The sequence below is a fragment of the Carex rostrata genome, chromosome 7 (genome assembly GCF_964058835.1).
Source record: "Carex rostrata chromosome 7, lpCarRost1.2, whole genome shotgun sequence".
Lineage (NCBI taxonomy): Eukaryota > Viridiplantae > Streptophyta > Magnoliopsida > Poales > Cyperaceae > Carex > Carex rostrata.
The window spans coordinates 10,232,300-10,257,701 of record NC_135924.1 but is presented as its reverse complement, the minus strand read 5'-3'; the positions used below and the strand labels follow the sequence as shown (position 1 = coordinate 10,257,701).

At 32.8% G+C, this 25,402-nt stretch overlaps 3 protein-coding genes across 6 annotated transcripts; 2 read left to right on the top strand and 1 right to left on the bottom strand.

Moving 5' to 3' along the window:
• The first annotated feature begins 6,867 nt into the window (after positions 1-6,867).
• Positions 6,868-8,933, top strand: LOC144557273 (non-specific lipid transfer protein GPI-anchored 9-like). The gene is made up of 3 exons (XM_078305825.1): positions 6,868-7,288; positions 8,205-8,249; positions 8,694-8,933. Exons 1-3 carry the CDS (start codon positions 6,958-6,960, stop codon positions 8,786-8,788), a joined length of 471 nt encoding a protein of 156 aa, XP_078161951.1. The 5' UTR covers positions 6,868-6,957; the 3' UTR covers positions 8,789-8,933.
• An 845-nt stretch (positions 8,934-9,778) lies between these two features.
• Positions 9,779-13,392, bottom strand: LOC144557322 (G patch domain protein). Of its 4 annotated transcripts, none has more exons than XM_078305883.1 (4): positions 13,168-13,392; positions 12,040-12,322; positions 10,574-10,838; positions 9,779-10,260 (listed from the first exon to the last, which is right to left on the bottom strand). In XM_078305883.1, exons 2-4 carry the CDS (start codon positions 12,206-12,208, stop codon positions 9,963-9,965), a joined length of 732 nt encoding a protein of 243 aa, XP_078162009.1. In that variant the 5' UTR covers positions 12,209-12,322; positions 13,168-13,392; the 3' UTR covers positions 9,779-9,962. The 4 variants fall into 4 exon arrangements, with proteins under 4 accessions (XP_078162009.1, XP_078162008.1, XP_078162011.1 ...); XM_078305882.1 differs by having other exon boundaries at positions 12,040-12,269; XM_078305885.1 differs by having other exon boundaries at positions 12,040-12,265.
• Positions 13,393-15,723: 2,331 nt separating this feature from the next.
• On the top strand, positions 15,724-16,956 carry LOC144557426 (RING-H2 zinc finger protein). The gene has a single exon (XM_078305993.1). It carries the CDS (start codon positions 15,739-15,741, stop codon positions 16,654-16,656), a length of 918 nt encoding a protein of 305 aa, XP_078162119.1. The 5' UTR covers positions 15,724-15,738; the 3' UTR covers positions 16,657-16,956.
• The last annotated feature ends 8,446 nt before the right edge of the window (positions 16,957-25,402 follow it).

The following is a 25,402-nucleotide window of genomic DNA, read 5'->3' as shown; positions in this document are numbered from 1 at the left end:
ATTGTCCTTGTTTAACATATGTAAATCCGTCCTTGATAATGATGACAAGATCAAATAATTCAAAGGAAAAAGAGGGTTGTAGAATTGTTGACATGCCATGTACTTTATCTGCTAGAGCATTAATTACTTAGGCCAGAAGTCTAGAAAGAACCAAGAAGACAAAAAGGACCTGCTTATACGAGGTGAAAACAATCCAACATAATTTGCTTGACAAAAGAGGTGAAATTTGCTCAATCAACGCCATAACAAATTTTGTAATATTAGATTGTTTGCCAGAATTTGTGCAGATTTGTTGACTTTGCAAAGTAGGCTCGAGCGGTAACCCCGGAGGGTTTTATTTAGTGAACCAAAAAAAAAAAAATCTAAATATGTTGGATAAATAATCCCATTTTAGAGATAGATCAAATATGAAATTTTATTGGTGCTGGAAAAGCTCGCATTATGATGGGTACAAGAAGTGATTCATGCTTTAATGTATAATTAAGCTTCTCATGATATTTTGCTATTTAGTAATTTTAATTTATTTTAATTTTGTTTTGGATAGAGCGGTTCAAACACGAGTTGTATTGAAAATTTGAAACAAATTTCTCTGCTACAGCAAGATATGTATTTTAATGTAAATACCTGACTGGATTTTAATCCCAAATTATCAGCCGAAAAACGCAACATTACAAAACCCTAAAAGCTGCGAGGAAATTTTTCATAATATTAAGGTTCCCAGTCAAGTGAGAACCGAGGAATGGTGTAAAACAGACAAATTAATGTGAAATATGCATGCTGGGAAGACAAATAATTTGGACTTAATTTGACAATAGTCAAACTAAAGTAACATGTCGGTATTGAGTACGTATTGACCAACTACTTTCTTGCTGCAGCTAAATGCGGTTTCTATACGGTATGTGAAAGGTTACCGCATAACGTATATACAGTATGCGACTGCGTTTGTAGATTTTTACGTAGATTTATATATGCAGATTTTAAAATGAGAATTTGTATATATATAAACAAGTATGTAGTAATATGCGGTAATATTCGGTATCATACTAACAAGTATGCAATTAATTGCTGCTGAATATGCGCTAAATATGCAGCCGCATATGCGGAACCGCATATATTGACCGCATACAAATTTCTATACATATTACATCTGAATACGCATATGCGGCCACATAGACCGTATTTTATTACACTGGTTGCAGCTAGTTCATACTAAAAAATAAGTATTTCCTAAGGAGGAAATGTTAACTAAATTAATTTATAATTATGACTACTGATAAAATTATTATCAAATTAAAAAAAAATGTTATAATATATCTTCAGAGAGATTGTGTGTTAAATTTGACTTGAAGTATTGTTCGATTACTTATTAAGTGCTAATAAAATAAATTATTACTTGTTTTAAGTCGCTATATGGATGACCGATAATTAGTTTCTAAATTACACCGAATTTATATACAAATCCTATTCTAATGATATAGATATATTAGCAACTTTACTTTTTTATTTTGACAATAATTATTTTATCAATTTTCATGATCACTGATAATTTTGTCATTAATACAATATCCATTTTATCGTGTGTATATATAGTTTGGGGCCTTTGGGCCGATCGAGAGAGAAACAATAGATTGCTGTGATCTTTTATAAACCATAATTTGAAAAAAAAAAAAAAAAAAAAAAAAAAATTTATGAAATCAACATGATTATTTATTTATTTTTACAAAATTCATAAGAACTAAAATGCCATTTCGTCCGATTTTTTTTTTTTTTTTGGGGGACTGAAATGGCAATTCGGTCCGATATATTTTCACAATTTTTCAACGTATTTTTTTTCTCAAAATCTATGAAAACGGTTGGGACCGAAATGGCATCTTAGTTCTTATGATTTTTGTTAAAAAATAAAGCAATCAAGTTGGTTTGGTAAAATCTATATTTTTATTTATGGTTTTTTTAAAAAAAAATTGATCTACTAGATTACTTAACCTCAAGCATTTACGAAATCTGATTAGATAATTTCTTTTAAAAAAAATGATCCTATTTTATCCGAAAAAACATGACCATGTATAGAGGTCAGTTTATCTGTACTGAGATTTGTCTTATTTTAAACCTCAGCGCAGGTCAATACTCAACATTTTAATTGAGCTGAAGTTTACAAAACGAAGTACCTGTAGTCCTTCATTTAAAAGAAAAAAATGTTGGAGGGCATATGCGCACTAAATTGAGGAACTTTATTTAGAAATCATAAAAACTGAGATGTCATTTCAATCTGACACATATATTTTTTTTTTTTTATGAAACCGAAATGTCATTTCGGTGCGAGGTGTTTTCACAAGTTTTATCCAACAACTACATTTTTTGATCGAAATTTGTAAAAATGACTTAGACTGAAATGATATCTCAGCCCGAAAAAAAAAATCGGATCTTATGATTTTTGTAAAACTTAAATTAATTAAGTTGGTTTGTAAAAAAGTTCCTAAATTGAGAGAATTCTCACTAAGTACTGGTTGTTCAGTTTTCACATGGGAGGGAGTAGGGACAGGTTGGCGGATCAGACAGCATATGCCTTGTTTTCAGCCAAGTTTGCTGTCATAAAATTATCTCTTGAGATAAGAAATTCCATTTACATTTTACAGCAATCTCAACAGTTAAATTAAATTAATACATTACCTTTATAAAATCAGAGTTATGTACAAATTTAATTGATACCGTGGTTGAACGGTTCTCTGTTCAACTTTTTTTTTAATCTGATAATTATGAAAACGAAAAATAAAAAAATTAATTTGAAAATTACATATGTTTAGAATTATAGAATTCATATATATTATCTGCAAATCTATTTTTGTTTCATATACATTGTTTGTGAATCCACCACATGATATACTGCATGCATGTTCAGTTGTTCACAAGCAATGTCGGCAAACTATAGACATTGTCCACAAACTTCTCATTTTAAGAAAATTTTCACCACTTTTCCTTTTTCACTTTGTAAGTTAAAATAGGATGAAGATATAATCAATATCAAGCAAAAGATTTTTTTTTTTGAAAGTAGAAAAAAAGTTACAGGCATATTTTGTATCACATATTACATGCAATTTTCATGCTGTTCGATATTATGTAGAATATCGTTAAATTAGATTGTTGCCCACTGATAAACGAGAACATATCACTGATTGTAGGGTCATGTTATTCTAAACTCAACCTTTCATTCGTTTTGAGATTCGTGCATAAAATATAACTTCTATAGAAATTTGTACAACTCAAAAAATAAAAGGTTGAATTTAGAATAACAGAATCCACAATCTCCTTGGGATGTATGTTTATTAGATCCCTGTCCATAAAGAATTCACGGTTGCATGCAAATCAGCAGGCATTGACATGTTGTAAGGAAAAAACAAATCTACTGAATAATTAATTTATATTATTATTGTCTCGTAAATCTAAATAGGCACCAAAAGAATTTAAATCAAATTTATCATAAATAAAAAGTTATCTCAAAGAAACAAACTCAAATTTCTAAAACTTTCTATGCAGCTTTCAGGCCCAGCTTGGCCCGTTCAGAAATTGGCTACGAACAAGTCAGACTTCAATGCAAGCATGGCAGGCTGGCAGCATATCCACAAAAAAGTAATTAGAATAAAAAAAGACAAGACAATGTTGCAATTATTTCGGAAGAACGTACAAATTGTCCTTCATTTTCAAACTAACAAACAAAATACACCTCTTCATAAATTATTAACAAAATATCCTTGTGGACTCCACTTTCTCTTCCCTTTTCTCTCCCTCTCACTTCTCATCATTTACTCTCCATCATCTTTTATTTAAAATGAAGAATTATGCAACATACCAACAAATATAAATACATTTCCTTGTTTTTATAATTTGTCGTGTTTTATTTAATAAACCAATCTCTTTATGCAGTTTTTTTTTTTTTCAAATGGAGGATTATACAACAGATCATAATATATAAAATGCATCAAGATTGATTTATTATTTAATGTTGGTCATTAAATTGCTTTCAATTTAAAAATTGTAATAAAATTATTTATTATTATGTTATTAATATTTTCTACTAGATTCATGAAGTCTGTAGCGAATATTATTTTCTTAATATTTTGTACTTTATCCATAAAGTTTGTAGGATGTAGCAGATATTTATTAATTTTTTTTTGTTGCTGATTAAATTGCATTGAGATTGTTTCATGATGTGTTAAATTAGTTTATTATTTTTGTAGCAAATATGAATTTTTTTGTCGCAAATATTTTGTACTTCATCGCATCAAGATTAGTTTATTATTTTTTATATCATTTTTCAAGCTTGCGTACAAAGTAGGAACAGATGCTTTTTATATCATGATTTATAATGTTTTTAATCATCCTTTTAACTACTGTTATTATGTTAAATTCAACTATTTAAATTTCAATTGTCGATTCTGGTAAAATATTTTTTTTTCCTACTGCACATTTCAAACTGGTACAAAGAATGTATGGGGGTGTCATTCATTTAATTCATGTCATGGAGCTAATTTAATACTTCATGAAACAATCTCAATGCAATTTAATCAGCAACAAAAAAAAATTAATAAATATCTGCTACATCTTACAAACTTTATGGATAAAGTACAAAATATTAAGAAAATAATATTCGCTACAGACTTCATGAATCTAGTAGAAAATATTAATAACATAATAATAAATAATTTTATTACAATTTTTACATTTAAAGCAATTTAATCGCCAACATTAAATAATAAACCAATCTTGATGCGTTTTATATTTTATGGTCTATTGTATAATCTTCCATTTGAAATAAAAAATTGTATAAGGAGATTGATTTCTTAAATAAAACACAACATATTATGCAACAATGAAATATGTTTTATATTTGTTGGTATGTTGCATAATCTTTTATTTTAAATAAAAAATGATGGAGAGTAAATGAGGAGAAGTGAGAGAGAAATTGAAGTCCACATGAACATTTTGTTAATAATTTATGAAGAGAAGTATTTTATTTGTTGGTTTAAAAATAAAAGACAATTTGTACATTCTTCCAATTATTTCTCATCAAACTTCTTAATCTCCGAATCCTTTTGTACCCGCAATATATATTAATATTGTCATGCTGTACTTTGTACTAGCGAACTACTCTAGTCTAGTCTAGTCTAGAAAGAACCCCATAAATGCAAACGAAATGATTAAACAGCCGTCCCCTAAAATTTTCCTCTTTCCAAAATGCTGTCATTTTGCTTTCACATTACAAGCAAACAAAATGGCTTGAAAAACATCGAATGCGGTCGTGGTAAAACACAAGGATTACTGTCAATTTTATTAGTTTATTACCAGGATAAATTTTGCAGGTGCAATTTAAATATAACATTTCATGATTTCAAAAAATTAATCGTATATGAAAATAATAAAATTTGGATAACGCCGAACTGAAGTACTAAAAATTTTAAGCGCAGATCTAATACTATTCGATCCTCCGGGGAACATTCCCTGGAGCAGTGTAGCATTTCCCGTTGCCACCAAACTCCGTCGCTCAGTAGCTGGCACTTGGCTGTAGGACTGGCAAAAAAAAGCTCGTGGTTTGTGACCTGCTTGGTATTCGTTCGTGACTCGATTGGTAACAACTCATTCGTTAGTGGATTAAGTTAAAATTAGCTTGCTCGCTGCATACTCAAGCAAGAATTAATGAGTTTGAGTTTGGCCTAGCTCGGCACGAGCCAACTCGGTCATTAACGAGCTATTTAATATACATAGTTTAATAGTTTAATCGGATCTGTTCACTTCAGATTAGGGATATTATGGTATATGGATGTTATAGCCAGTGTTATGACAATTGCACTTTGGACCGTGTTTAAGTTGATTGATAATTTTATATGGAATATGTGTGAATTAATTATAAGCAATTAAGTTAATTTGTATGAATTTATTTGGTTTGTTATGCATGAATTTATTATGGGAATATATTTGTATGAATTTAGGATTTTGATATATTTGTATGTATGAATTTAGCTATTTATTGATTTATAGTAGTTAATTTGCTTAATTACAATTGAATTAAGAGTATTCCTCTGTAATTAGTCATATAAATATTATTTTGTTTTAGCTATAATTAATAAGATGTGTTATGAAAATTTAAAATATAGCAGGAAAAAATATACAAATTTATAAATCTGCCAAGCTAGTAAGGAGCTAGCTCGGCTCGTTTGAACAAGCCACGAGTCGATCTTGGACAATAATTTTAGCTCGAAACCTAAAATCCAAACTCGTTCACTCAGTTTTTAATGCCTTAATATACCAACAAGCCAAGTACGAGTGTAATATAACTCGCTCCTTAAAAGCTCGTTGCCATCCCTACCTTCCTGAAATATCACTCAGCCGTACCGGCCACCATAACTGGAACAATAAAGGAAATAATTCTTTCAATTTTCTGTTCTCTCCATTTGGTATAAACTGGTGAGATTTCCAGTCAGATTGGTCAGAAACCAAGCTACATTTGTCGAGGCTGTAGATCTCATGTCCCAACAAGAACGGAGAATTTAATCCCTCAAAAGAAAATCAAGATTATCTGAGGCATTAGGAAACACGGAATTATGTTAATTGTCACTGATAAGTAGTTCAATGGACTTTTTCTGTGAAATGACTAGTATAAATTTCACAGAAGATCCGGACACGCAAAAGAAGCCCAATTATAAACACAAATATAACTTTTCCTCGCGGATCTAGAGACCATGTGGCGGGTAACAATGGTCTACAAAACTAACGCACTATCAACTCGTTTCACATTACATCTTGTGAGTAAGACACAGAAGATCTAGACAGACCTAGAAAAGACCGTCAAAGCGTCAACTCGTTACAAAACAGAGCCGCTTCTCTGTTTCTCAGTAGTTAAGTCTCTACTCATCACAAGTAAAACAAAACCTGTTACCACCTTAATCCACACAATCCCGTGATTCCATGGCATTCGATCTAAGAACCCTAGCCCTCTTCGTCGCGGTCTCTGCCTTGGCCGCTACAGTGGTGAGGGGGCAGGACGTGCCGCCGTGCGCGTCGAGTCTCGCACCGTGCGCCAGCTACCTGAACTCGACAGCAACGCCGCCTGAGACTTGTTGTGGGCCGCTGAGAGATGCGGCGGTTAAGCAGGCCGCATGCTTGTGCAATCTTTTGAACAACAAGGAGCTGCTTAAGAACTTCAACGTTGACCCCGCACAGGGGCTTCGCTTGGCCAAGAGCTGTAATGCCTCTGCTGATGCCTCCACCTGCGCCAAAGCCTCCGCTCCTACCACCAGTAATGATTTCTTTTAATTCCTGATTTAGAAAGTGAAATTTCGGAGTATGAAACGGACGGATCTGCGTTTCATGAAAAGTATCTTTTTTTAAGATCTGCTTGGGGCCCGCAAATATAAAATTGCAGAAAAAGTGAATGAGATTTACTCTGACTGTAGAAAAAGGAATACTTTTGAAAATTTCGTGCACCAGTAGCAGTACAAATTGATAATTTGATATATTAAACAATGGAAAGTTGTCTTAATTAAAGCGTAGATTTGCTGTCGATTCTCTTTGGTGCGGAAGAAGCTTGATTTTTCATAAGCAAGTTCTATTAGGACGTGGGAAATTCAATGCTTTTCCATGTTGTTTTGTTAGGAATTAGGAACATGTTGATTTTCATTTATTTTTTTAGTTTTGGAAGAAAGCTTATGTAGACTTTAGTTGAAATTTTTGTGGTTAACGTTTGATTGTTTGAAATTGATCTTAATTAGCTACCCTTTATTTTTTATATTGGATTTTCTGACAAGCATTAGGCACCAAAAATTAGAACATTAGTGGAAAACTTTTCCTCTAGTAAATGTGAAAGTTTTGTGTTATGTGAAAATGAAGTTTCAAATTATGGAAATTGTATTTTAGGTGTAAAATTCTGGTCATTTTCTGCTAGGAAAAACCTTTGGGTGGGATTTGCTTAGTACATGAGCTAATCTTTGATCTGCTTTAATTACGGTTTGCACTTATGATTTATGTAATGGCATTTTTCTCCAATGCCAGTTTACTTAGTATAGATTATTCTAGTAATTGAAAAATTGAAGACACTTTTCTACTATTGTTCTGATTTAGGTTGCACAAGAAAAGAATTTTTTTGTATAATAGAGATCTAATTGGCGCTATTTTAGCTAATAATTCTTTATGTTGTGTTTGACTTGTGATTTCAGCTCCAAGCACAAGTACTCCGTCAGCTTTATCAAAAAGCACCCCAGGTTGGTGTTTTAAGCTTTTGTATTGCAATTTGAGTCCATTTTTATGGTATAATCTACCAAGTTATTCTCAAATAGGTTTTCGATGAGTTTTAGTTACTCAATTGTATACCTGACTGATCTGTGGATCAATGTTTTCATTTTTCCTTAATTGTCAATGCTTTTTCTATAGTCATTTATGAATCAGAACCAAATAAGAAAACAGAAACCCAGCTATGTAATTATAATTTTTTATTAATGTATGAATAGATGTCAAAATGAACCAATTAAAGAAATTAATCTTTCTTCTCAAACTGAATGGAGACACGAAGAAAACTAAGTCTGAAAATCTTAATTTGTTAACCGGCATGTCACTTACCTTAATCTTATCAAACATCTTCAGATAATGTCTTTGACTAATTGAATCTGTTTTAGCTATATCTAATGTTGTTTATTATTTTTTAACAGCAAACAGCACCAACTCTGCACAAAAGGCGAGCTGGACAGCTAGTAGTGGAATTATATGCTTGCTATTTCCTTTCTTGTTGACAGTCATGGCTTAAGATAAAATGAGGTTGTTTGTGTTATTTATTGCGGGGTTTCTTGTGTTTTTCTTCTGGAATGAGGGATTACTTTTAAGCTTGTTTTGAATCTTTTACTTGTTGAATAAGACTCTTTTAGTTCAAATAAATTAGATTTCATAGCTCAGTTTACGTATTGTGCGATAGTATAAGAAAACTCACTTCATATGCCATGCCAATCAAATAAATTAGATGATTTGACTGTTATTGGTTCTTAATTAAAAAATTAAACAAAAGAATCGTGGTCTGCGAGTCAATTGTGTGTTGCAGTTCATTTACAAGCTTCACAAAATAACAATAGTAGTGCCACAAAGTAAGACCACTAATTCAACTCATGAGTTTGTTTTGTTTTAAAATCAGAATAATTGGGCCTCAAATGGACTTAGTTGGTGAGCAAACCATTTTATATTTTCTTATAAATAGAGGACTACTGTACCGAAGGTGTTAAACAGAATGGACCAGTACATCAACAATGAATTGTCAATTTACAATTCGTGACCCAAACAGAACAAAACTGACCATCTGACTTTTTTTTTTTTGTGTGAAGAAAATAGTTGTCAGTTCTCGCTCTAAACAGGATTGGCAAAAGAAACTATTTACCAATAATTAAATACCAAGTATTTCTACACCGTGCAAGGATTTCTGTCTTTTTCAGAAAACTATAACAATCCATTGTAAAATTCTAAGTGACTAGTCAAAACTACAAAATAAAAGAAAAGAAAAGGGAGTGAAGGTCAATTAATACTCAAGGCACCTACATCAATTAGCTTGCAAATATTCAGGAGCTTAACAGCTTAGGCAAAACCAAAGAAGATGAGATCAAATTCAGTTTGCAATTACAAAACAGTCATCGCTGCTGCACTAGTTTACCGTTCAAAGTATAAAGCGTACATTTCCATGCAACAGAAACTACCCTTGCTACTACACATATCTTAAAACACATTAGAACATAACACACCAGGAGGTTCTTCATAATCCAAATCATTCCCTTTCTTCTGCATTGATATTACATATTTTGTTGAAAAACCTACCACGAGAATACAAGCACTAAATTTTCTTTAATCCGAACCATTCCCTTATTTTCCTTGGATAAACATCGCTTATAGCAAACCAATGCCAGAAAGTATACAACAAGGAAGTTCATCTCTAATCAAACTCATTCACTTCTTCGGCTTTTGTGACTATGTTTCGATCTCTCCTCTCTCCTCTTCTTCTTGTGTTTGTGTCTTTCCTTCTTTTCCTTCCTTTTCTTGTCCTTGGAGGAGCTACTCTCCTTTGTACTCTTTTCTGAAGAAGATGATTTCAGAAAAAGCGGCTTTTCTGGTCCAAGAGCCCTTCGCTTTTGTTTATCTTCACCACGTACGTTGGAGCAATAATCAACATGGTGCATTGAAGTGAGGTATGGACCAGGCTCATCCATTCTCGAACCTATCTCACCTCTTCCTCGTTTTACTCTAAAATAAAATACAATATACAACCTCTGTGACTTTCTGATATTGAAATCATTTCTCAGTTGCAAAATAGTGCTTGTGCGTCATGTCATGCCACACCAGATGCAAGTACCCACTACTCACGGATTGTTGTGCCAATTTGGTGAGGTACCCCAGTATACCCCTCCAGTATCAAGCATAATTTTGCTTTAATATATTAAAATTTAAAATTTGTTTATCTTATTTTTTAAGCCAGTTAACATGTGTTGAAATAAATATTCATATTAGTTATACTCTCCTTTTTAGCAAAAATATACAATATAATCAGAAATCTAACCTTGAACGAAGAAACTGTTCGATTTCATCATCCTGTAATCCAGATCGATCCTCATCAGAGTAACAGTCTGACCGATCAGGATTGCGAGAAGAACAAGAGGTGACTTGATTTCCTTTCTCATGTTCACTTCTATGGCTTGAACTTCCTTTTGAGGATTCACTATGGTATTTACTTCTCTCCTTTGATCTACTTCTATGCTTAGTTTCTAGCTCTCGTTCCTTCTCCCTGGCTCGCCACATCTCGTCTACCTCAACTGCTCGATTTGCTGACATCAGAATAGGAAACAAGAACAATGGAGTGTAAATAAAAATGAGGGATGACATTCTGACATGGGAAGTAACAAGGAAATGTGTTTGCCACATCCAAAGAAAGTAGCAGTCTGTTTGGCCTGTGCAATTTTATCATGACCAAACTCAATCAGTAGCTAACTAAGGTTAGCATGCAAAGCTCTGGTAAACTTTATTTTTCCTTTCATTTAGTTGGATCAACCATCGAATGTCTGCAACCCATAAGGGAATTCAATGTGTTTCAGCAATTAACGGAACACATCTCATGCCCTAAATATCATCCATATCGCATTCAGCTATTATGTGGTTTTTAAACTTACCAAAACAAAACCCCACAATCAATCGATCAATAACCATAGAATGCCTTCAATCAAGAAACTACAGACAGATTTCCTACAAGTCGATCGAATAAAGGGAAATCACACAAAGAAGCAATAACACTAAGTTTCAAGTGGTTTGGCCACACCACCAATAAAAATCAACTCAATTACAAGCAATCCTTCAATTTCTCAAGTTCACACCCCCACTCTGTCTAACAATGTGTCTCTCTATCTCTTGCTAGATCCCAGTTTTCTCTCAAACCCTAGAGTGCAAGAGTTACAAGCAAGCTACAACATGTATAAGAAACAAGAGAAGGACTTTATCCAACCAGCTACAAAGATGTGGCTTCTCTGGTCCTAGCAAGGACAGGGCCATTTTAAGCAGAGATCCCAATAAATATGGTGGTACAGAGGCAGTACCAGAGCGGTGTAATGGCATCGACAACTCAGATTGTGTTGGGTTTAGCATCAAACCTGTCCAACTATGTACCTAATAAGTCGTATCGGATCAGACTTCATTTCCATAAACTGGTTGGATACTTCGAGATTCAAGCTGTACCAAGGCTAAATTGGCTTTCAAATTTTATAAACTCAGAAGATATCACACGTCCACAATACTAGCTACGATACTATATCATATCAACAAATTACTTGTATTCAGCCTATATGATAACACACAATCTACAATACTGGCTAAATATTGCACAAAATCGGGTCAGGTGAGGTCTAGCTATGTACATACTCTACCCAAATGGTCTCCTACTTGGGTTAGAATAGGCAAGAATAGATCTTGACACTCCGACTTTGCAAAGGTTGTGTATCTATTAATAAAATAAACCTAAAAGAGGGGAAGCAAAACCTTGTTGCACTCCAAGTACAGTTGCAGTAAGAAAGCGTGAATTTGGCCGTGCCCGCGCACCTGGCAGATGTAGATACGCCTGAACGCCTTCCTTCTCAGCTTCCATGCGCATTCTTCGTGCCTCTTCAAGCAGCGCTTTAGCAATTCTATTCTCTGTCTGGAGATCCATCTTATATGCTCACAATCAGAGACGGCGTGAGGCGGTGGGACAGCAGCAGTCCACAAACTGACTGGCCAAAAGCATTTTGGGAGAGAGAATTCAATCAAGGGTGGGCAAGCATAACTATATAAATAGTTGTAAAAAAAAAAATTAACATAAATAAACATCAAAAGTTTCAACTAGGTCAAAAGTTTATAAATTCAAAGAAAAAATTATAGTAGTATCTGTCGATTCTCTATTAACAAATTCAAAGAAAAAATTAGAGTTACCTAACAAATTGAACAAGATGTCATACTAAAGGGACTTTGAGTCTTACAATATCTAATAAATTTTGTTTTAGACAGTAAATGTTAAGCAAATGGTAAAAATAAACTTGACCTGATCCGATTTGATTCGCAAAATTTCAGCTTGTTTGAATTTTGGATACAGAAAAAATGCTATGTTTGAGTGACACAGAAAATTAACCAGGAGAAAAAATATTACAAATAGTATACCATATTTTTATGATCCAATTTCTTTGAGAAATTGTTGCAATTAAATCTGCTCCAAATGGAAAACCAATATTCTCCCTGAATGAGTTAAAGGTAGTGATTATTGTAACAGATATTTTATGCAACATTCAAGTCTTATAAAAGGCAAAAAAATATTGGTAAAGAGCAGTACCAGTACAGCCGCCTTACATACTGGCAAGATGATTATTCAATAATCAAGGTATTTACAAAATTAGTATCACTGTACCACCATGACAAAGAATACCATCAAGACATCATAATAAAACATGTTCGCAATAATCAGAAGCTTATTCTATATATTATCATATACACTTACCTCTTTTTCAAAAACCCAATAACCCAATAAGTAGACAGTAAATGATAACCAAGAGTCTAAGCAATTCTAAATTTCTAATCATCTGATTCAGACATTCAGTTCTAAGCAAGATTAACAAGAAATTTCCGAATTTGATTTACCGGCAGCGGCGGGCTAGGCGGCTAGGGTTAGCGGAAACGGCGCCAGGCACAGGTTGACAGACGGGCTAGGCGCCTGGCACAGGCGGAGGTGGGGCTGGCGGAGCGGAGGCGGCGGTTCTTCTCTTCTCGCAGAGGCGCGGAGCCGGTCTTCTCCTTCGGCGCAGGGGCTTTTTTCCCTTTTCCTTTCCTTCGCGCAGGGGTCTTTTCCTTCTCTAAGTTTTTTTTTTTTTTCTCTCTCTGGGCTTCGGTTATTGGGTTTGAGCCTAGTTAGGTAAAATTAATTATTTGGAGTAGACAGCCCAGTAAAAAAAAAAAAAAATTCTCAGGAGATCGGAAGAGATTAACCGTCGGAGTTGCGCTGATTCTTTTTGTTTGCGAGTCTCTTCAGATTTTATTCGTTCTTTTATCAATTCGAGATCCTTCGAAGGGAAAGCCGTAAAGGTAGTGGGATTAATTGATGATCAGAGAAATTTGAGGATGGGCTGAAGTATTTTCGTTGGCGGAAAAAATCGACCGTTATCCATTGGAATAACAGAACCTTGTTATTCTAATAACAGCCGTTCCGATTTTTGTGCACGAATCTTGACGAAGAAACTATTTCATGCGCGTATTTAACGAAGTTTAACGGCAGTCATTTGAATAACAGGGTCCTGTTATTCCATAAGAATAACATTTAATGTGCCAAGGAGCATGGAACTCTGATCCTCTGAGTCAACTCAAATTTTGAATTTAAGGTCAGGACCGTCCGATTTAGATTCGCACAAATATTAAAGATCTCCGTGCGTTTGAGTAGCATTTCATCCATGGTAATGTGCTAAGACGCTAATATGGTACTATTAATTTAACAAATTTTATTTAATTAATAATTTATATAAAAAATTATATAATTTTTTAAGCCTGATAATTACCCCTTAAAATAATTTCCGAATGTGTCATCTAGTATTTAATGTCTAACCTTCACTTCTAGTGCTCATATTTAAATATTTGAAGATCTGATTATAATTTTTTATAATACTAGTCGTAAGCATTTACACCTCTATTTGTAGAAATTTTTTTATTCATAGAAATTATTAAAACCAGACGTACGAAAATAGAAAGAGTGTCTCGTTTTCAACAAATATAAAAGGATATGCTTTATTGAGTTCGATCCAAATATTATGGATCAGACACAATGATTCAGATCCATGTTTTTTTTTCTTTTCTTTTTTAGTTTGGATCTAGGTCGTCTGATTAGAGAAGAATCCAGCTCTGATACACAGATGATCAGAAAAACATAATATTTGGATCTCATTCATTAAGTCAGATCTTTCTATATTGTTGGAAACGACTCTTTCTATTTCTATACATCCAGATTTAATAATTTCTATGGATAATTTTTTTTTCTTTATTTATAGAATAATTATATTCATCCCCACACTCCTATCCCCCCTCTATCCCCACATCTACAATTTAGGAAGGTTGTATTATGGTCCCCATCGAATATTTAAACACTTCTAAAATTAGAGAGTCCACGTTAAATAAGGAATGTGATAATTATTTAAAGGTTGTACTATGTCTCTATTAATTATTTAAACACTTCTAAAATTAGAGGTTGTACTATGGTTCCCACTAATTATTTATCCATACAAAAAATATTTATCACGATAAACGTATACGAGGTGATTATTCAAGTATTTTTTACATAGATATAAATACTCTAGTGTATAGGCATAAATACTTGTAATACCTGATATTAATACTTTGATATGTCCAGTGTCATATGTAAAAGATACTTTCAACTTTTCAAGTATAGGTATAAATACTTGCACGACTAGGTATAAATACTTGTGTGACGACGAGCCTGAAAATATGTTATCATGGATCTCATTTGAAATAAAAAATTACGTAGAAGACGTTCGTGGTTTTAGATTCGTAAAATTCTTCATAGATCGTCTAAAATTAGATATGTGGACGAGATTGAATGAAGAAAAAAAAAATTCACCTCTAAAAATGTGTATGGTCCCCCATGCAATTTGAGATTTGGTTGGAGATACAATTATTTATGTAAAAATTATTCACCTTATAGATATAAATATTTTCGTTGTTAGATATAAATACCTATGTGCACGAATATTAATACTTTAGAAAAAAAATCAGCTTTGAAACTTTTGTGGTTCCCAAGACAGCTATAGGAGTTAAGTGGGGGGGATAAATGGGGAATAGAAGTGTAAGGACAATTATCATGATCCTTATTTATATATTGTTCAATCTATATATAAATTAATTTAGGAAAAAATATCAAATAATGTAGGATCTGACAATAAAACTTACATTAATTTATCAATAATCATGCTTAATGTGGCATAAATAAATTATTTCATTGAATAGTGAACATTAAGATAATCTCTTATTTTTTCGGTAATTTATATTTTTCTTTTTTCTTTTTTCTTTTTGTCCAAAGTCCAAACAGCTTTGGAGTCAATTTGACTCTCATGCTCATGCGTGAAAAAGAAAGAATGAAACAGAAAACGCTCGACGTGGACCAATGGAGAGCACGACAAGAAATATAATATCCTTTTATCCTTCAATTTCATGACCACCTCCACCAGAAATCTACAATTTCTCTACTTACTTCCTCCACCCCTCAAAACGCCGCCTCCACCAAAGGCACCGCACTATGCCCTCTTTATCTCTTCCTTTCTCCTCCAATCCATGATTCCACCTCCCCCTTGCTACCCTCCCTTCACCTCCCTTAACTCCCCTTATCGCTCCCGTCGTCTCCTCTCTCTCGTCACCACGCCCATCTCCTTCCTCGTCAGATCCAATCCCCTAGGAAGAAACCGCCACCTGTCTTTCTATCCCATGGACAACTCTCCCCTCCAATCCCCTCCCATCACCTTCACCTCCCCCGATTCTCTCTCCTCCTTCCTGTCCCCTCGTCTCAGGGGCAACTCCCTATCCACCTGGGGCAGAGCTCCTGGCACCAAAACCCTTCACAATCTCTTTCTCGAGATCTCCCAAGGCGAGACCTCTCTTCTCGTGTCGGATCAAACCCTAATTCGAACTGTTAACGTCGCTTCTATCTACATACGGAATTCCCGAGGTTTGATTCTGATCGAATCGAAACAGCTGTTGTCAGACGGATCAATTCGCGAAAGATCACGGCCCTTGTCAGAAAAGATGAAACCTTTGGAGTCGATTGAGGAAGCCGTGGTTCGGGCAGTGAGAGAGGAGCTCGGTGAATCTGTGGTTGTGAATATACTGGAGGGCTCCAGTAATATCAGAGTGGAGGAGCGAGAGTCGCTGTCGTATCCTGGTCTAAGAGCGCAGTATGTTTTGCACACAGTAGAGGCTAAGGTGGTACAGGGGTTACCTGAGGAAGGCGAATTTGAGACAGAGGAAATTGGAGAGGATCCTGTGGATGGAACAGGAGAGGAGTTTGAAGGGAGGGCAGTCACTGTTAAGCGCCACTATTGGAAATGGGTTGATGAGAGAGATTTGAGACGATGAGGTAAGAATGTAAAATAGTTCTTGGGAAGGTAGGATAATAGAAATTTTGGTATACGATTTTTGAGTTGGTATAGTATTGTTGGGGAGTGAGATTATATTTGTTTTTTTTTTATCTTTTTTCTTTGTTTTGGTTTTGGAAATGGGTTGATGATAGAAGTTTTTGTGCAGTCAGAAATTGTAGAAAGGTAATCAGTATGTTAATTTTGCAATGACAGTTGAGATCGTTTTGACCACAGTACCCTTGATTTGTAGCTAACAATATTCTGGTTAATACTTTATAAATAAATAGATTGTTTTTAATTCTTCCCTGCAATTGAGTTTTTCTATTATACATGATTTTCAGTCTGTCATTTGCCAGAACTAAACTATACTGCTGCCATTTAACCTGATTGATAACTGGTACAACTGGCATTCTACATTGTATCACATCGTACCAGATTCTGGTAATGCCTAGAACTTATAATGCTCTTGTTATATTTAATATTTACCTGTGAGTACTTATGTGAATAATCTAAATTGATTGATCAGAGATACAATTGGATGAGGGATTACTTTTGTTTTGTGAGCATCTTGGATTTGAATTGCTTTTATTTTACTTTTTGTTTTTGGTGATGTGTGAATGCTGAAGCAAATTTATCAGGAAGGCATAAATCATGATTTAATACCGAGGTTTAAATTGCTTAATTAGCTGAAGATAAGATCTTAATTCAATCCCTTAAAATTAAGAGTTGTTTTACACTTAACAGTAGTTTCCGGATCCTTGAAGTTAAAAAGACGTAGTTCTTGGTATTCTTAAATGTACAGTGTTAAAGTGTTTGATAAATTTTATGTTTTTGTATTCCATTAAATTTCATTAAAATTTGCGTCTTATAATAGTAATCTAGAACAATTGTTTACTTGAAAGAGAAAAAAAAAATGAGGATTTGGAAATTATAGGGATATAAGTTGTCAAATTTGGCTTATATATTGTACCACATAAGCTTTAAATTTGTTATTAATAAAAAAATACCAAATAATCTTTTACTCAAAAAAAAAAAAACCAAATAATCATCCAGGGTCTATTATTGAACATTTTTATGTGATAAGTCAAAATGACATATTATAATTTAACTGAACTTATGTTAATTTAACTGAAACTAAAATGACCAAATAATAGTTCAGAATCTATTATTATCCCATTCCTGATCAAATAATAAGGGCGTAATTAAACAATGAGAATCGCTCAGATTTTTATAATGCAATTCATGCAACCAATTTTGCATCTCTAATCTTGGAGAATCCAGAAATATCTCTCAGACAAATTTTAGCTAGAATGGATTCCTGCAATTTTGATATCAACTTTTCAAATATTTTTGTACGTGAATTTCTAAAACGTTTTCAGAAAAGTAAGTTTTCATGCACTCATTTCGAGAAAGACCAATGGTTGAGATCAAAGATCTTATAATTCACAGAGAATTACAGCAGATTTATTTTCGAAAGATATGGAGAAATGGTCACTTATTTTACACCTACGGCCTACGGGTTATACTTAAAAAAAAAAAAAAACCAAAAAAAAAAATCTCTGACAATAAAATTGATGATTCCAGGCTGTTGACTTAGTGGCGGGCCACTTAATTACTTTTCATAAGATGTTAATATACCCCCTGAATTTATTTTTCTGACTTTTTTTCTCTTGACTTTTCGTTTTCCTTTAACATTGATTGTAATTTAGTTGCTGTCACTGAGCTGTTATCAGTTAATACGTTTTTCGTTTGGGATTTTAACCGTTAATGTTATGTACCAAACCAGACCAGGCCCAATAAAGTGTGAAATAGCTGATCAAATTATTTTTCATATCAGAAAACCTCTTCGAACTACACAATTATCCAAGAACGTGTTCAAAACATGATTTTTCATACCTTTTTAAATAAAAGGTTCATGAGAAATTGTTCAACAAACATTCAGAGTCATTCCAAAGAAGTAAAAAAAAAAAAAAAATTGGAACATGAAATTGAAAATTTAGAATCTTGACCGGAGAATTATGTTTAATATTTCTCGTAAAATTGTATAGCTATAACTTTTTCAGCTTAGATATTGATCTAACTTTAAGCTTGTCATTATGTAATCCCAAAGCATCATTAATTGGAGTACGAAAGTGGTGCGATGAGCATCTAATCAGATGTCGAGTTAAATGCCGCCTCATCCACATCAAGATTTGTTTGTACTCTATCTGCATGAATCTTAAAGTTGTTGGCACGGATCTTAATGCTCGTAGGGAAACTTTGACCGGACATTAGACTAAATTTGATCATATGCTCATCGGACCTCATTATTTTTTTAAGCGAGGTTAATTAATAACTTAAGTTGCAAGTGCACAAACAGTCAAACACCAAATTGTCATTTCTCTATCTGATTAATTTATCTCATGAGACAGCGGTAATCAGGGGAGATCAAAGGTTTAAATAACACTTATTGTGTCATAGCGAAACGGTTAAAAAAACAGCGCTATTCTCATATAACACTGCTATAGAGTGAATAGCGCGCTATACCGCCGATAACGCAATAGCTTATAATCTGAAAACACTATAACGCACTGTTTAGAACCTCGAGAGAGATTCATCGGTTTATGTTGACCCATAAAAACAAAAACAAAAACAATTAAAAGAAATAGTTTAGTACAAGTTGTTATGTTATGCATTCAATTAATCATAAATAATTTTCGTGAATCAGTCAATTAGGGGATTCGATCTTTCACTTAAACAAGACGAAAACTACGAAAGAAAAACAGATATTATATTATATTATACGCCCGTAATCAAAGGATTCAGAGTACATTTAATAAAATATAGAATGAGTTCCACGAGGCTTGTCAGTCGCATTCATTACTTGCCAAGTATATCTACCATCTTTCTTTCAAATTTTCAATGCGTTTCTTATACAGATGTGCAAGGAATGATGTAATAATAGTAGTTATCCGGATCAGTGGATGAGAATATCAGAATAAGTATATAAAAAGTGTAGATGTTAATTTTGCGTTATTCAAAATAATATACATGTTGTTTTGATTGTATGATTCAGAGTTATACAAACCCGAAAACTGTTAATTTTTCTTTTCTTTTAATAAATTATTGAGTTAGTAAAATAATACTAACTCAACACTATTTCCAAAAAAAAAAAATATTAGTATTGTGATATTTTATTGCATTCAAACAACTCGTATTATAACAACATAAATGACATATATTCAGTAGAGTAAGGCTGGGGTGCTATGGATAGCATAGAGGGCTACGGTGCTACGGCTCAATATTTAAGTTTTCAAAATCCTAACGGTTGATCCGAACCGTTCATCTTGTTCTCCATATTAATATGTGTTCGGAGACCAAATTTTAATTTTTTTGGAAATTTTTTACTATTTTTTTAGATAGGTAGAAAATCAAATATCTGAATGGTGCAGAATTTTTTAGATCAAGTGATTTTCTACCTATCTAAAAAAATAGTAAAAAATTTCCAAAAAATATAAAATTTGGTCTCCAAACACATATTAATATGGAGAACAAGATGAATGGTTCGGATCGACCGTTAGAATTTTGAAAACTCGAATATTGAGCTGTAGCATCGTAGCCCTCTATGCTATCCATAGCACCCAAGCCTTGTTCTATTCAGTATTATGTCAATGTTACCATGTAATTCTGACCGGTGATTGTGAGATTGCGAGACAGGGCAGGGGCGGGTCTAGGATTTTCGTCGGGGTTCAAAAAAATATCAAATCGGATTTAAACAAGTTAACTAATTGGGTACTCCATAAAAAAAAAAAAACAATGCTTTGATTTGTATTTTCTAATGCTCTGACTTACAATTTCTGATGCTTTAACTTATAATTCTAATTACCAGTAATAATTCATGATATTTATTTTGATTTTAATACTAAACTAATCCGAATTAAAAATCAAACATCTAGAGAGGGGCAAAAAAATTTTTAGGAAAAGATAAAGTCGATAAGTGCCAATAGATCACTACTAAAACTCAAAATTTAGAGGAAAGCAACTGCCCCTGTGACATGCTGGGTCCGCCCTTGAGACAGGGTATACTAACAACTGTAATATTGCTTAATTATGCATAAGATGACAAAAAAAATGTAAAACTAAATCATGAAAAGACATTACTACAAGTATTTATATCAACATAAATTAATCTAATTGATCCCATATACCATGATCTCATATTGTATAAATTAATAATTTGCTGTTTTTAGAGTTTCATACGCCAATGAAATCATTTTTTTTTTTGTATTAGTTCACATTAGAGAATTGACAAAGAAACTGTACAATTTTATTAGCATGAGAATTGAGTCATCTAATTTTGGATTATTCGTTAAAGAAAGGGAGAGATCGTCCTATTTAAAAAAATAAAAAATAAATAAAAAGCTAACAAACATCACTCTTCACACCTTATTGAAGCAAGTTAGCAAACCAGTGTTGACTTTAGAAATTCAGATTCAGTGCAGCGGCTTGTAAATGAGTACACTGTGTGCATCCTTACTGTCTACTGACAGAGTAACTCTGACAGGTTTGGGCCCGGCAGGGCAATGACCCGCCGCCCCGTAAAACACTGTAGAAAGGTCACATATAATCTGAAAGATAGTTTTCTGTGCAGACGTCGGACCTGACCCCAATTTGACTTCTAATAACAAGTGGGTAGAATGAGGCCTCAGATTTTTAATCATTGAAAAGATATGAGATCCCCACTTGTCAGCTGCTGACAAGATTTCAAAAAAAAAAAGAAAAGAGGCTGTTAGGCAACAACCCTTAATTCTAGTTAGGATTAAGTTCTAAGGAAGCTTAAGGAACCGGTATTCAGTAAGTTAAAGGAATGATCAACGGATTAAGGAAGCTAAAGGAGAGAGGAAGGTGTCTTAAGAAATGGGCAACGGATTAAGATCCGGATAAAAGAAGGCTAAAGGAAATAAGCTTAATCTGTGCTAAGGAACCGGTGTTTGGTAGGATTAAGCGGCTAAGGAAGCTAATGGAGGCTCCTTTAGCCTTAAGGAGACTTAATCCTGTCCAGCCGAACAACCCCATAATGCTGTGATCACTAGATAGCTACAATGATTCGGAATGTTTTTTAAATTGTAACCCATATAAATCTGTCCACCTTTATATCTATTTTCTGATGTTATTACTATCTTTCTTTCCATCGTTTTTGTTTCTTTTGAGATGATGTCAAATTGTCAAGAATTAAGTAATTGAACTATCTTATAAATGAATCTTCATTTAAATTTTAAACATGTGATCTCATACGAAAAATCATTGATTTTTGTCACTAGACTAATAGTTAGTTTTCTATTATCTGATATTATTGGAATATTACCGGTATATTTCCAAATCAATATAAATCTTTTGTGCTTCGAGTATTGAGTTGGATTAAAATATCCCATTCATGTTTTTGTGATCCCAATGACTCACATCATTATTTTTGTTTTTACACTCATCAATTGATTCAAACTGCTTAACACGATCTCTATATTAAAATATGTTTGATGACCAAATTGTATATTATTTGGAAAAAAAATTACTATATATTAAATAGATATAAAATCACTATTTTTAATATGATTTCAAACCATTAAAAAAATAATGATTTTGTACTTCTAAAAAACTAGTTAAAAAAACTATTTCCAAGTTTAATATGGAGTAATGGAGATCGTGTTAAGCAGTTCAGATTAATTGTTTGATTTTGAAAATAGAGATAAAAATTGCGAGACATGATTGAAGTTAAAAAAAAAAACAATGAACCATTTTAACTCAAGTATAATATTAGAGGGGTAAGGCTACGGTGCTATGGGTTGCATAGAGGGCTACAGTGCTACGGCTCAATATTTGAGTTTTCAAAATCCTAACGGTCGATCCAAACTGTCCATCTTGTTCTCCATATTAATATGTGTTTGGAGACCAAATTTTACATTTTTTTTGAAATTTTTATAACATATATTCACGATCAAAGTTATTTTATAATTGATAACATATATGTTAAAATAAAAATAAAATAAAAAAACGATATATGTTTCGCCACATTATATGTGTTGTGAATAAAAATTGCAGTAATTTGAGAATTATTTGGTAAATAATTAAAGGAAGATGCTAACAGTTTCTGGATATTAATCTCTGGATTATCTTCGAATTCAATTAAAAAGTGTATGTAATTTTTTTTTACGGGATTCTATAAACTTCAGTACTAATTTTGTAAATCAATTTAACGAATGCTACAAACATAACAACTTTTATTATCGTGTGGTTCCTAATAAACCTCCAATTTAACAGGTTTACCTGCTTTGAGCGGGACCACTTGTAGACCTTTAACCATGACCACTAGAACCGCATCTAGAAGATCTTTAAGAACTTTTCAAAAATTAGTAATTAACAGGAACCATTTAAAATTCAGTAAACAGATACAGGAAAAACAAATTAAAAAATTTTCAAAAAAAATTCCCAAGTATTTTATTTAAATATGCATCTAGATGCTACTTCTAATTATTTAAAATTTTGTAAACATTATCACATAAACAGTTTAGTATTTAAATTGGTAAAAAATATTCAAATTATAAATTTTTTATTTTTATTTTTAATTTAGTTTTCAATTTTTTTTTAATTCTACATCTAGATACTTCTTTCAATTTTTGTAATTCTGTAAATCTTATCACATAATTTGTAAACTTAATGTTTATTATGTTTACAAGATTCAAAGAAACGGTTTACGGGATTCATAGAAACAATTTATAGGGTTCAAAGCGGTTCCGGGTTAGTTTTTAGTTTTAAAAAGTAATTATAGAACTTCTACAAGCAATTCCAGTAGTCCTGGTCAAAATATTACAAGTGGTCTAAGTAGTTATGATGAAAGCGGTTAAACTAGGAGATTTATTGAGGACCACACTATAATTAAAAGTCACTATTGAATATTGAAGTTTACAAAATTATGAGAAGAAGTTTACATACACTTTTAAATTGTGATAGTTGATTTGGAAGATATTTGAAGATTGATGCTGGGGGCCGCGTGAGGGAACCGCTGCTATGATAACAGTTGAAAGCACGTGGAGACTGATTCAGAAATTTTCCGAAGATTATCTTCTCTCATAATTAAATACTCATAAATCCGAACTGTTAAATTTTCAATAGCTTAACGGATGACCCATAAACTTTTTAAATTATATAAAATTTAATATACAAGTTATTTAAATTAAAACGGACATAAATATAATTCAATTTCTTAATTGTCACTTGTCAGTTGTCAGTTCAGTCGGTTTGGTACGGCTGATTTTTGTTTAGATATATTGTTTTATTTATTTTGGGTAGTCTTTTCCATCTGTTTAGGTAATTTTTGTTCCACCTAGTCTCTACTTGAGGTAGGTGATGACATACCATGCCTTGCTGTCCATCTAGCTCTGTTTAATTAGTAGGTAAAGCAGTCCAAGCAGAATCAACAAGCACATGATACTAATTACATATGTCACCCCCGGTTGTAATTAAACTAAATTAAATCATCTTTAATTAAAGTCTAAATCCGCCTTCAAAAATTAAAATAACAAATAAAAGACCTGAGAAAAACAGTGCATAACAAATGCATTTAGCAAATTGAAAACCTAAAATTATGGATAGTGTAAAACATCTGAGGTACTCCTGCTCTGGTTTCTTGCTTTATTTGCATGTGGTTTTATTTTATACTTGTTTTAGTCTTAATAGAAATATGCAATTCTAAGAATTCTACAAAATCAAGTAAAATAGCAAAAGTAATATGATTCAACCTAAATTGGACATTTCTAACTCGATATTTGCAATATTTTAGATCAAGTGATATGAAAAAACACGACTTATTTCAACACTATTAGCTACTAGGCAAGACCCTCTTCGCTCGATTCAGAGACGCGAGATCCAACTCAATTTCCGTCATCATCTTGTTAGACTCAATTGTTAAATCTGATTTTCTGATATTTATAAAATCATTTTGTATTCTTCTTAATTTTCTTTTACTATAAAACATTGGCTTTCTTAATGTTCTAAGAATATAACAGCTTCCTCTTTTTGCTAGTTTTTTTTTTGGGGATAGAGATCAACATCTACCCCTTCCAAAAAATTAAGATGGAATTGTAGTTAGATTTTGCAGAAATAATTAAAACTTCCGATTTCCGAAGAAAAAAAATTGAGTAAAGGATATTTGAAAATTAATAGGAATTATAATTTTTTGGGTGAAATTTTTTTCTAAAAGAGCCAACCGGTACACATCCGCTCGATATATTGTATCAGTGATTTTCTCTTAGCATTTGATTTCTTGGAGAACCAACTGGTACAAGACTAAACGTGATTTTCTTGGAAAGTTTGAATGAGAAATAAATTTACTATTTTTGTTTTAACTGGTAGAGGTCCTAGTAATTGGAAGGGAGCTTCTCGTTTTACAATGAATGAGGATCTTAACAAATTTTATAACAATCATAGTTACAGGGATTGAGAATAATTGAGATGCAATTTTGTTTATTATACCATACAAATAATAGTCTAATATTAGCCAATATTTCATGTATATATGGTTTGAGCATTTTGTATGTGGACTTAAATACTTTTAACTCATAACTTATGCATGAGCTACTCACATAAAACTCCATTTACGTCCGTCCAAATCAGATATCTAAGGCCACACTTATCTATCGACACAAAAATCTGTGCATCTTCATACAGTAAACCGGACTATCATGGATGCATCCAGTACGGTTCAGCACAGG